Here is a 12,060-nt window from a genome sequence, read left to right as displayed (position 1 = left end):
GTCCTGTAACCTGCTGATAAATAATTCCTCCACATGCTGCTTTCAGGAGATCACTTTGTGTTGGAAGATTACCCAGCTGCTCACACATGAATAATACAACACACACACACACACACACACACACACACACACACACACACACACACACGCTCTCTCTCTCTCTCTCTCTAACCGAGCAAAAACATAAACACAACAGATAATTCACACAGAATTAGATTAGATAGATTAGATATAGAAACATCAAATTAGATATGTACATTAAATCGATAATTAGCAATAATAACTTTAAAATATATAATGAAATATAATCTCTCTCGCTCTCTCTCTGTCTGTCTGTCTCTCTCTGTCTCTCTCTGTCTGTCTGTCTCTCTCTGTCTCTCTCTGTCTCTGTCTCCATCATTCACCTTCTTCAGCTTTGGTCTCACCTGAGTGTCTGGACTCTGAGTGACTTGTAAAGTTGACATCTTGAGACTTTTTACAGCAGAAAATGTTGAAACTGCTTTTGCAGAACAATGACGTTGAATTTCTCATCAACAGTTTTAAGTTTAAATATTTGTGCAGAGTTTTTATTGACAGATGCAAACAGTAGTGTTCAGATGAAAAGTTGTTTGCTCATTTCCCTGACATGTCTGATTTATGAAGGATCTGAGGTTAGTCTCAGTAATTACACCTTTCTTTACTTTAACCTCAGTTTAATTATATTGTTTGTTTAGCATTTATTCCTTCGATCTTGTTATCAGTAATTTAACGTGTTTCTTTCATCTTATATATTGGTTTATTTGTATAAAACGTGTTGCTTTGACAACGCGGTTTGAGCCTTTTAAACAGTGAATTGATATTCTGACCTCTGGGGGGCGATGTCGAACTTTACTCCATTTAATCTGCCCCTGACAACACAAGGAGGACAAGAAAAAGACAGGGAACGAAGCAACACGCCATTGGTCAGAATCGTTTCGGCGGAGCTTACCATTGGCTGCTTGCGTTGCCCCGCCAGTTGAGTGTAGAAACAGCGCCATAATTAAACAGCGTTTAAGTTTTGTTTTCTTCAGATTGTTTGCGGTCAAACTTGCACAAGTCGATCGAGATAAACGAAAGACTAAAGACTAAGACTCGTTTTAAAAAGGTTACTACTTTATTAAACGTTCAGTTATTAGCCGAGAGACTCGAGCTTCGTCTCGAATGTTAAGCTAACGAAGCTAACACAGGGCGCTGATGCGGGCCGAGCATCAAGCTAGCGTTAGCTGATTTAACCGCGGTGTTTTCAGCGTTTGGATAAACGCCACGAACCCACTCTGTCGGTCACCTCGGGGATGAGCTGCCCGGTGAACCTCCAGGCGCTGCCGTCTGCAGTTTTAGAAGCTGTTTTTACTCCAGAGAATGTGAGAGGAAGGTGAGTTAATGTCAGCACGCATGCTTCAGGTTAACAACACCTGCTGTGTGTGTGTGTGTGTGTGTGTGTGTGTGTGTCACACCTGCAGACTCACTCATTTCACGGTGCTGTGTGTGTTGAGAGTTCACAGTCAGTTTTACACAAGAACAGTGTCTTCTGGCACTGGTAGAGTCTTTCTTAGGACTGCAGGTTTGTGCGCTGTAAACTGACATTAAATCTGCTTTAGCATTGCTTCAGACTGGACATAAGAAGAGGACGTACAGCACTGGTGATTACTTTGTTTAAAACAATGCAACACAGAGGACGGGATAGAAGATTAGTCTGTTTTCACTCCATGTATTTTCATTCTTACTGCAGTTTATTCTAAAATGAGATTCGCTTTAATTGATCCTCAGTCAGCTGTTGCAGCAGCACAAAGACAGAAATAAGCAGAGAAAAGTGAAAAATAAGTAGTTAGGCATTAATATAAAATAAAGATAAGAGTAGCAGTAAAAAATAGAATCAATAAAAGAGCACTTCAGCTTAAAAGTCAAGCCGTACACATGCAGTGCCCATGAACAGTGTTGTACTTTCACTAATACTGCAGTACTGTGTCAACTGAAGACAGTAAAGTACAGCGTAGAGCTGACGGTCAGAAACAGCTGCTGTCAGAGAAATGAGCAGTTATATTATTGTTCCATCAATTGTTGGAAATAATTTTTTAACTGAAACATTTGTTAGTGAGAATTTGCTGCTTGTTTTTGTCTAATATGGCAGAAACGGAACATGTTGAGTCATAAAACAATCTCATTGCAGGGTTCATTTATTAGCTGTTCTGGACCTGGAACACGTTGAACCAGTGATACCTTATTTTCCTCCGGCCTGATGGTCACGTCTGGGCAGTTTTATGAATCAAATGATAAAACAGTTGATCAGTAATCATCTTAATATAAAGCATTTTTTCCTAAAGTAAGAGAATCTGGTTCAACACTCAGCTGTTCCATTAACACCACATCATCTTTTCTGTTGCTGCTGTTATTCAGAAGCTCGATGAACTCTGTCACTCCGCTGAGTTTCCCCAAATCCAGATCAGCTCTGTGGGATGGCAGCCCCGCAGGAGAAAAGCTCCGCCTCCAGCTCTGCTCTCACAGGTACACACACGCCTGCTGCTTCATGCTCACCAATAAAGTATGACATGTGATCCGATCATGTTGCAGTATTTCTACCTGTTGTGAATGTTCCCACTGGGAAGTCTTCCCCTCCTCCTGCTGCCTCCCTGATCTCCCTCCATCAGCTCTGTCTTTGAATTTCAGTCATGTTTATTCATAAAACAGGTGGAACTCAGCATCACACAGTGACACCACAATCAGACTGGTCCAAGTCATAATTTATGTATGTAAACCTTCACCAGGGCACCAAATATTTTCATTGGAGGGTCAGATTTCAGAGCCAGAAAAACTTAACCCTCGAGACGAGAACTGCTCAGGTCAAGAAACACGAGGACTGGACATCTGACCAGTGGAGGCCTGGACTCAGACGCAGAGAAGGTGAACAGATGGTCCCTGCAGGTGTGGTTCCACCGTGAAGCAGCAGCAGGGGGGGGTGGAGGTGTGATGGTGTAGAACCAGCATGGCTACCACAGCATCCTGCGGCAGCTGGTTTGTTGGACCATCACGTGTTCTTCAACAGGACAATGACCCAGAACACACCTCCACCTCTACGAGGGCTGCATCACATGACCTGGTCTCCACAGTCACCTGACCTGAACCCAGCTGAGCTGCTTTGAGATGAGTTGGAGCTCAGAGAGAAGGAAAAGCAGCCAACAAGTGTTCAGCGTATAAGAGAACTCCTTCAAGACCGCCGGAGAATCGTTCCAGGTGACGACGTCATGAAGCGGCTGAGAGGCTGATGTGGCTCCTTGCTGCTGACAGCTGTTGTCGCAGTTCCTGTTGTCTCCATGTGGTGTCGCTGTACTTACATGACAGTGTAGCTTCAGTGGCTACGTATCTATGCTGTGACTTCAGAACATAGCTACAGTGTGTGTGTGTGTGTGTGTGTTGCAGAAAGCCTCGGTTGGTGCTGCTGGAGAAAGCTCTGCGTCTGGCTCAGCGTCACGCTCGTCACAGCAACAAGCCCCTCGTCCACTGTTTCTTCCTGGGATCAGTGTCTGTGGATGCAGGTCAGAGTTTACCTTCAGGTGGAAGGATCTTTTTTGGCTGCCGTTTGTGCACGAGCACTTTGGCTTACACTTGTATTAACTCCTGTTCTGTGTGTGTTCCAGATGAGGAGGGGGTCACCGTGACTCTGGACCGGTTCGATCCGGGTCGGGACCAGGCTGGAGCTTCGGGCAGGGTTCCCTCTGCTCTGCTGCCTGGAGATGTCCTTGTTCCCTGTTTGTTCTCCACACAGACTGAGACGCCGTCTGACGCTGTCATCCAATCAGAGGCTGAGCTACATCACTGCTTCAAGGTCAGTTTGACACCTGCAGTTCGGAGGTTGTTGTCTGTCGAGTTTCTGTTGGGTCCAGAACCTGATTCTCAGGGTTGCTCTCCTGTCTTTTACCTGCCCAGGTAAAAGTCACATACAAACACACACACACACTCAGCTGCTCATGTTTGCTCTGTTCGCTCATTACAGGCTGATTAACAGTTCAACTGTTGTCTGTTATTGGATGTTTTTACTTACTGTTGTGATTCCTGGTTTGAGTGTCTGTCTTCCTGCCACGTTTCATTCGATCAGCTGACTTCAGTCTCTGGCTGCTCTCTGGTAACGTAGTTTCATGACATTACGTCTTCAGTGTGTCAATTTGATAAGAAGCCTTCAGAATATTCTTCTTTCCTTTCCTTTTTATTTTAGAAAGACTGACACGTTTCCTTTGTCCAGTGGTGGAAAGTAACTCTTTACTTTAAGTGCTGTACTTTATTTACTCTTTGTACTTTACTGGAGTCTTTTCTCTTCATGCCACTTTCTACCTCTACTGCACTTCCAGGGAAATATTGTACTTTACTCCACATTAATCTGACAGCTTTAGTTACTCGTTACTTTGCCAAGACAGGATATATGCAGAGCTTATAAAATATGTTTTGTTATAAACATAACTACCCAACATTTATGCAAGTACAGCTGAAACACCTAGTTGATTAATTGATTAGCTTCCCAGGATGACTAAAGATGGCAGCCATATTTCAGGTGCTCGGCGCGACAGTCACCACTTTGTCACCACTTTGTTCTGCTCGGTGTCAGAAACTCGTTTTGACTGAATAATTACTGTCCAAACAAAATGACGTGAACGTGGGACTAGCTAAACGACACAATAGCTGATGTTCTCCTCCTCTGTGATTGGTCAGTTTTAGGAGTATTACTTATCTAATTGTCCTGAAGTAACAATGACATGTTCAGTGGCTTTGTTTCCTGTTGTCATGGCAACCTCTCATTTGTGTCACAAACATCTGATTTTTCTCAGCTCCTCCAAAGTGTCCTGCTGTTGTTGGTCCTTGAGGACCTGATGTCGATGCATCTTAGAAACTGGGCTAAATGATAGTTTTTCCACAGTTTGATGTAGCGGAGGTTTAGTCTAAACCTGTCCGTCTGTCTCAGGTGTTGCAGCAGATTGTGAGCGGCAGACAGACTCTGGACGTCTCTCAGCTGATGAAGGTGAGAGGTCGTGTTGTCTGCTCTCTGCAGGCTGACGCCGCAGCGTTCAGCCTCGGCTGGTCGTCCGTCTGTCCGTCTGTCAGCGTGGACGTTCAGCCGGTCCGAGCCGTCCCCGTCATCCCAACGGCTCTGCTGAGGAGCCTGGTCAGCATCAATCGACCGCATGCCGCCAACCGACAGAGAGGGTGAGAACGAGTTCCCCTACAAAGCGGTTCGGTTCTTCCTTTTGAAGCTCGGTCACATTTGAACTGCGTCTGTGTTCGCAGGTTTCTGACGATGGATCAGACCAGAAAACTCCTCCTGCTGCTGGAGTCTGATCCTAAAGCCTCGAACCTGCCGCTGGTCGGGCTGTAAGTCACACTGTGTCGTTTCATTACAGAACAATCAGGAAAACACAGCAGACTGTTATATAGCTGGTTATATTGATCAAGAACTGTTTGTCTTATTGCTTCATAGTACAGCCACACAAATGAGTAAACTTCATCTTAGATCAGATGTTTGACTCAGCGCTTTATATACTGACTGACAGCTGAGCTCTGCTGCTGCTGCTGGGTGCCACTCAGTTACACATCGGTGCCAAGTCACATAAATCCTGCAGTTTGGCTGTTTCTTTTCACATGCAGCTGTACTGTTCCTCTCAGAGCATGTCTGTCCATTTACATTCAGCAGCGACACACACACACACACACCAGACAACGAAGCTAACGCTAACTGAGCCTGTGCTGCTGTATAAAGAACAAAACACAACAAGAAAAAACAGTTACCTGCATTCAACCTACTGTTCTTGTTAATTGGGTTAAAATTAGGCTTAATGTTTACAAAGTTTCTCTTGACTGTCCCTCAATATTACAACATTTGATTAACATTGCCCCAAGCTGTGGGGGTCGCCACATTAGCCACACAACATCCCAACACCAATTGAAACAAGCTAACAATATAACAATATAAAACATGGCAAAACTGACACCTTCCAAGTTTAAGTGAGATCATGGACAGCTGGTGTGGATCCATCCTGAAGCTCAGACTGTCACTGACCCCCGATGACAAAGCAATCTGGCAGAATAAAGTTAAAACACACACAGTCCTCTGGACAGAGTTTTGTCATATTTCCATGAAGAGTGAAGTGAATCCGCTGAGTCTTCACTTCCTGTCGCTGTGGATGTTCTTGCAGCTGTTTGTTCTCCCTTTTAACCGTGCTTCCTGTCATGTGACAGTTGGCTGAGTGGAGTCACACACGTCTACAACCCTCAGGTGTGGGCCTGGTGTCTGAGGTTCCTGTCTAGCTCCACCCTCCAGGACAGGTGAGTTTCCTGTTTGAGTTTCAGTTGTTGAACCTCTGACTGTTCTGGTGTCACAGAGCGTTTCTCTTGTGTTTCAGAGTTTTTTCAGAGAGCCGCTGTTTCCTGCTCGTTCTGTTCGGTTCCACCCACAGAGCTCCTCAGTTCTTCCAGTGTCAAGGACCAGGACCGCAGCTGGACTACCAGCTGCTGACGGCCTCCCAGAATGTCACACTGTTCCAGGTAATACAACACCTGACACCTGCAGCGATGTGCTGTCCCTCCTGAATGTGGACTGACGTGGACCTGTGTACCATCAGCAGGTCCGGTCTGTGGAGGGTCAGACTCTGCAGTGTGATCTGGGTCCAGAGGATCACAGCAGACAGATGGAGATCTTCAGAGAGGCTCAGAGCTCCTTCAGCAGGTACCGCTGATCCTGACCCAGGAACAGTCCAGCGTTCTCCTGTTCTCTGTAACTCAGTCTCACACTGAATATTAACTACAGTTGATCCATTAATCTGGTTTGTAACTGGTTTGTCAAAGTTTGTCAGTGCTGATGTCATTCGGAGCTTCGGCTTTGATTGGCTGACGTGGCTCACCTGCTGCTGTGAAAGCCAAGTCTCAGGTTGAGGGTTGGGGTTAGATTTACGTACTCTGAGTAATCCAAAGAATTTAGTTGGGAATTAAAATGATTCATTATTGTACTTTCAATTGACAAACCTAATGTCATTCATAAAACCTTACCTGAGTGAGGGCACTTTTTTGGGAGGGTGAAGCCTCTGCTAAAGGTAAGAACTGGACCATAGAGGTGAGAACCACTTCATGAGTGCTGTTTCTCCACAAGTCTGCAACTGGATGAGTTATTTAATTATTTAATTAATTGAATGATTTTTCTGTGTTCCACAGCAGTTAAACCTGCTGCTGGTGCCCAAACTAAGTTAGGAGAAATTAACTGTTTCTGATGGATTTAAAATAATGTCTGCAATAACACTCAGTCACAGGATCTGTTAGCCAGATGAGAGCTTTCAGTCAGCGTTCATGGTCATCTTCCTGTGGAGATCAGAGTGAGGTCAGCGGCTCTTTGGCTCTGTTTGAAACAGAAGAACTGTGTTAAAATCAAGCTCCATGTTTTTATTGGATAGTTCAGTGTTGAGCAGCTTTAATGCGTCCCAGCATGCTCAGTCTGTACCTGATGAATCTGGTGTCCAGGTGAGTCAAACACACACCTGGACCGATGATCAGGGAAAACGTGTCAGAGTGAGGTGTTTGTTGAGCCGTCCTCTCTGTCCTCAGCGGCGCTCCCCCAGTCGCCGGTCTGTCTGTCAGTGATCAGGACTCTGGAGTCGAGGATGAAGACCTGTCTCCACGACCGTCCCCGAGCCCCCACCCTCCCGCTCAGCAGGTCAGTGGCAGGACAGTTCCAAGTCAGAAATGCTAACTGCTAACGAGGCTAACGAACCTCTGGAGTCTCTATCTGATCACTGAACGTGTTTCCATGACAATAACTGTTCATCTTTTAAAGACGCAGAAGGTGGTTGAACATCACTTCCTGCTTTTCTGAAGGTGTTTCCAGACCATCAGTCTCCGAAAGTCAATATCAGGAATAATTGTCATATTTACCTTGATAAGAATTAACAAACCGAAGCTGCTTTGCCTTTTGATGACGGTCCGGATATTTTCTGGCAGTCGTTCATCTTTTGTTCCGATGTTTCAGTTAGCACATTGTCACGCGCCTTAGTGACATCAGCATCGTGTCACGACTGGCAGCCAATGGCAGGACAGCTGAGTACCTGTGTGCACCTGCAGCTGATCAGTGTTTTTGTTTCAGACTCGGAGAGTTCAGCCGTCAGTTCCTGAACTTTCTCTGCTGATTGACAGCAGCTTCACCACCAACCAGGAGGGCTCCACCCTCAGACCTCCTCCTCCTCCTCCACCTGCAGCTGACAGGACATCTGCTCCATCAGCCGGCTCCACCCTCAGACCTCCTCCTCCTCCTCCTCCTGCAGCTGACAGGACATCTGCTCCATCAGCCGGCTCCACCACCACCTCCTCTGTTCCCAGACCTCCTGCTTCCTCTCACCTCCACAGCACCCCCAACTCCAACCTGCAGCAGCCCTGCACCTGCTGCACCACCCACACCTACGACTGCACCTCCATCTTCTCCTCCCCAGGACTCCACCCAGCTGCTGCTCCTCCTCCACCTGCTGCATCCTCCCCTCATCACACTCCTCACCCTCCCTCTAGTCTCCACCCTGCTCCTCCTCCACTTCCCTCTGCTCACTGCCATTTCCACACTCCACCTTTCAGCAACCATCCAACTACTCCTTCTGTGCCTCCTTCCTCACGTCGCAGCACTCCTCTGTCCTCCCATCACCATACTCCACCTCCCCTCTCCAACCACCCACCTGTCCCTTCAGCTCCTCCTCCTTCTCACAGCCCTTCCTCTCATTTCTCCAATCACCACCATCATACTCCTCCTCCTACTCATCCTTCTCCTTCCTCTCCCCTCCTCCCCTCTCCCCCCTGTCCTCCTGCTGTCCGGTGTTGTGGTGATTCCCCCTCTCCTCATCCATCCCATCCTGCGGCAGCAGCAGCAGACCCTGCGCCTCCCCCCTGGTTCCCCCGTCCCTCCTGTGTGAATCAGTGCTGTGAGCAGGTGGGGGCTGTCCTACCGACAGACACCTACCAGCTCCTCCTCCATCAGGACCGACAGCTGCGCCTCCTGCAGGCTCAGGTGAGAACGCTGAATGAATGCTGAAGCTCTGTTGTCAGATCTTTACGTCATCGTGTGAATGCCCCCCCTCTGTGAGGCTTTCACAGATCACCATTAAAACTCCCCATGAAGCAGTGAGCACTGTTCATTATTCCTGAGCTCTGAACAGTTTCAAGTCTCCTGTTTGATTTTGAAGCTGAAGTGAACTGGAGGCTGCTGATTGGTCCACAGTAGGTGTTTGTTTTTGGCGTTGTCGTGGCTACAGGAGTTGTCATGGTGCACACAGCGTTCAGTGAAGATGGACTGACTGTTTTCTAAATGTCTTTAGGTCCAGATGTTGCTGGAGGCTCAGGGGAAACTTCAGTCCTCTGGTCAGCAGGTCAACACTGAGACACCCAGGAGCACCGCCAGCATCGCTGTGGGGACAGGTGAGACTGTCAGGACAGGTGTAGGCAGGTGCAAGACAGCATCACTCATCTCAATGTGTTTTTATATTTCACTCTCTGGTTTTCAGGTGCCAGTCTGTTCTGGGGGGATCCCGTCGAGCCCATCCTTCATCACGAGGTACAGGCTCCTCCGCCCTCCTCACCCACACCTCCCCCCTCATCCTCTCCCTCCTCTGTCAGCAGGCCTGTGGGTGGAGCTGAGGACAATGACCTCACAGGTCAGGAGGCTGCAGTGTCCTCCTCCGGTCAGCACAGGTGAGACTCGTCTCTGATGGAGGTTTTAGTTTTTGTTTCTGGTCATGTGACATAAACATGTTTCGTCTTTGTGTGTAACATCTACAGTCAGCTTCACTGAGATGCAAATGATTCATTACCTGAGCTGAAAAGTAACCTCGTACATTTACGTCCATTTCAACAATAATAATAATAATAATAAGTACCCAGTTAGAGACATGTGACTTTTACAACGTTCTTGTGTTGTTGCAGCGGTCTGCAGAGTCCAGTTCTTGGAGAGAGTGTCAGCATGTACAGACCTGCAGACGACCAGCAGAGCTTCTATCAGGACCTCATGGTAACTCACAACGGAGGCAGACTCGCTGGTCACATGACACAATCAAACTGTTGATGTCATATAAAGATAAATCTGTATCCTCAGAATCAGCTGACCAGTCGTCTCCAGGAGTCAGACGGCAGACAGGAAGTAGAAGAGGAGCAGCCCAGGAGGAAGAGTCTGTCTGTGGTTTCTGGCCACTCCCAGTCATCCCAGTCATCCCAGTCATCCCAGTCATCAAGGAGGAAGCAGCAGAGTCGTGGAGACCCGGTGGTCAGCGCCACCGTGCGACAGCTGCAGCTGCTCGGGGCTGATGTGACCGAAGAAGATGTGACAGAGTCCAACAGAAGAATCCACCAAACTGTAGAGAGCAGCAGGTACTGAGCTCACCTGGTCACACCTGAGAGTTTAACCTGCCTGTAGCTGATCAGGCTGAACTCAGAGTCACTGATCCATTATTTATTCCATCCTGCATGTATTACTGACGTCGTGGGGACACGAATCTGTTTACAGTCACATTGTGGGGACTCGCCTTCCTCACAGGGACAAAATGTCAATCATTAAATTTTAGGCTAAAGACTAAACCTGTCTGTCTGTCTCTCTGCCTGTCTGTCTGTCTCTCTGCCTGTCTGTTTGTCTCTCTGCCTGTCTGTCTGTCTCTCTGCCTGTCTGTCCGTCTGTCTCTCTGTACATGTGCATGCGTGTGTTTCGACAGCACTCTGGCGAGCATCAATCCAGCGGCGGTTCTGTCCAGACTGAGCGTGTCCGAGCCGACGGTCAGCGCTTTGTTCCCAGGAAGCAGCGTGGATCTGAGTTTGGAGGCCAACGCCATCGCCCTGCGCTACCTGAGCGACTCTCAGCTCAGCAGACTGTCTCTGGGTGGCTGCGCCCCCTTTCAAGGCCCTACATCTTCTAATGACTCCGTGCTGTCGCCTAGCAACATGTCTCTGGCCACCAGGAAGTACATGAGGAGGTATGGCCTGATTGAAGAAGAGGAGGAGGAGGAGGAGGAAGTCGATGTTCGGGAGACTTTGTCTCACCCGCCGCTGACTGAAGCTCATGTGAAGCTCCTCCCACAGAGTCAGCTGATCCGAGACCTGCGGCCCAAAATGCAGCTTTTAGCCGTCGGCACGGAACCAAACACAGCCAACAAGGAGAACTGCGCCCACAGGCGGCCATCTTTGGTTAGGGCGAGCAGCCGTCAGACAGAGGGATCAGTGGGAAACATCCTGGACCTGAGCCGCCTGAGACAGCTGCCCAAACTCTTCTGATCCTCTGAAATCTGCTGGAAGCTTTTAAAAGTACTCTTTTTATTTTTTAAGTGGAGTCTGGTGTGTCTGAAGTGCTCCGTGTGACTCAGGTCCTGGTCTCACTGGATACCTGCCGTCTTCAGTCAGGACAGGCTGTCAGCTGGAGGTTTGGTCTGTCAGTGTGGACACGCCACTGGTCTGATTCCCGTCCTGGTTTTACTGCAGTCTGCCACCTTTAGTTTACTCTCTCTGCTTGTATCAGACGTTTGTTCATGAAGTGTGTGACTGATTTTCTCTTCACTTGTTGTTTTTATGTGGATTCTCTCTTGCACAGATTTTTTTAAAAATATTTATGATTCTACAAATAAAATTCAGAATACTTTTACACACATGGGCCTGAATATATTTTAATTTAAACAGTGAAACAGCATGTGAGAGCTGGAAGAACTCAAACAGAGAGAAGTTCACCAAAGACCAACAACACTGAAGTTTATATTCCCCTGAAAACATGAGCGATTAGTTAAAACACATTCAAATCTACAAGACACTGCAGAACGGACCAATCATTAAACCAACGTGACAGAAAATACTAAGTCGACCCCCCCAGGAGTTTTCTCTGCTTCTTTGCTCCTGTAAACTCTCGTCTTCTCTGGTGTGAACTGAACGTTTGAGATCTCAAAGTGGTTCAGTGATCCTGAGGTCTGCAGACTGACGGTCCCTCCAGAACCTTCCCTTGTTCCTGCTGTAGCCTCTGAAGTTTTGGGGCTCGTGTCGGAGCTGTTTCACACATCGTAAGCAGGC

The 12,060-nt window shown here is 47.5% G+C and overlaps 1 protein-coding gene across 2 annotated transcripts; it reads left to right on the top strand.

The window, feature by feature from the left end:
* Positions 1–1,018: 1,018 nt before the first annotated feature.
* stil (STIL centriolar assembly protein) lies at positions 1,019–11,648 on the top strand. 2 transcript variants are annotated; one of them, XM_041935155.1, is made up of 16 exons: positions 1,019–1,390; positions 2,413–2,520; positions 3,433–3,548; positions 3,651–3,838; positions 4,967–5,208; positions 5,290–5,373; positions 6,238–6,324; positions 6,402–6,543; positions 6,624–6,724; positions 7,594–7,702; positions 8,129–9,034; positions 9,342–9,441; positions 9,528–9,714; positions 9,946–10,030; positions 10,115–10,386; positions 10,725–11,648. In XM_041935155.1, exons 1-16 carry the CDS (start codon positions 1,311–1,313, stop codon positions 11,278–11,280), a joined length of 3,363 nt encoding a protein of 1,120 aa, XP_041791089.1. In that variant the 5' UTR covers positions 1,019–1,310; the 3' UTR covers positions 11,281–11,648. The 2 variants fall into 2 exon arrangements, with proteins under 2 accessions (XP_041791089.1, XP_041791087.1); XM_041935153.1 differs by having other exon boundaries at positions 6,621–6,724.
* The last annotated feature ends 412 nt before the right edge of the window (positions 11,649–12,060 follow it).

Source organism: Chelmon rostratus, chromosome 4 (genome assembly GCF_017976325.1).
Source record: "Chelmon rostratus isolate fCheRos1 chromosome 4, fCheRos1.pri, whole genome shotgun sequence".
Lineage (NCBI taxonomy): Eukaryota > Metazoa > Chordata > Actinopteri > Chaetodontiformes > Chaetodontidae > Chelmon > Chelmon rostratus.
Note: the sequence above shows the minus strand (reverse complement) of the source record. Positions and strands in the feature narration are given on the sequence as shown.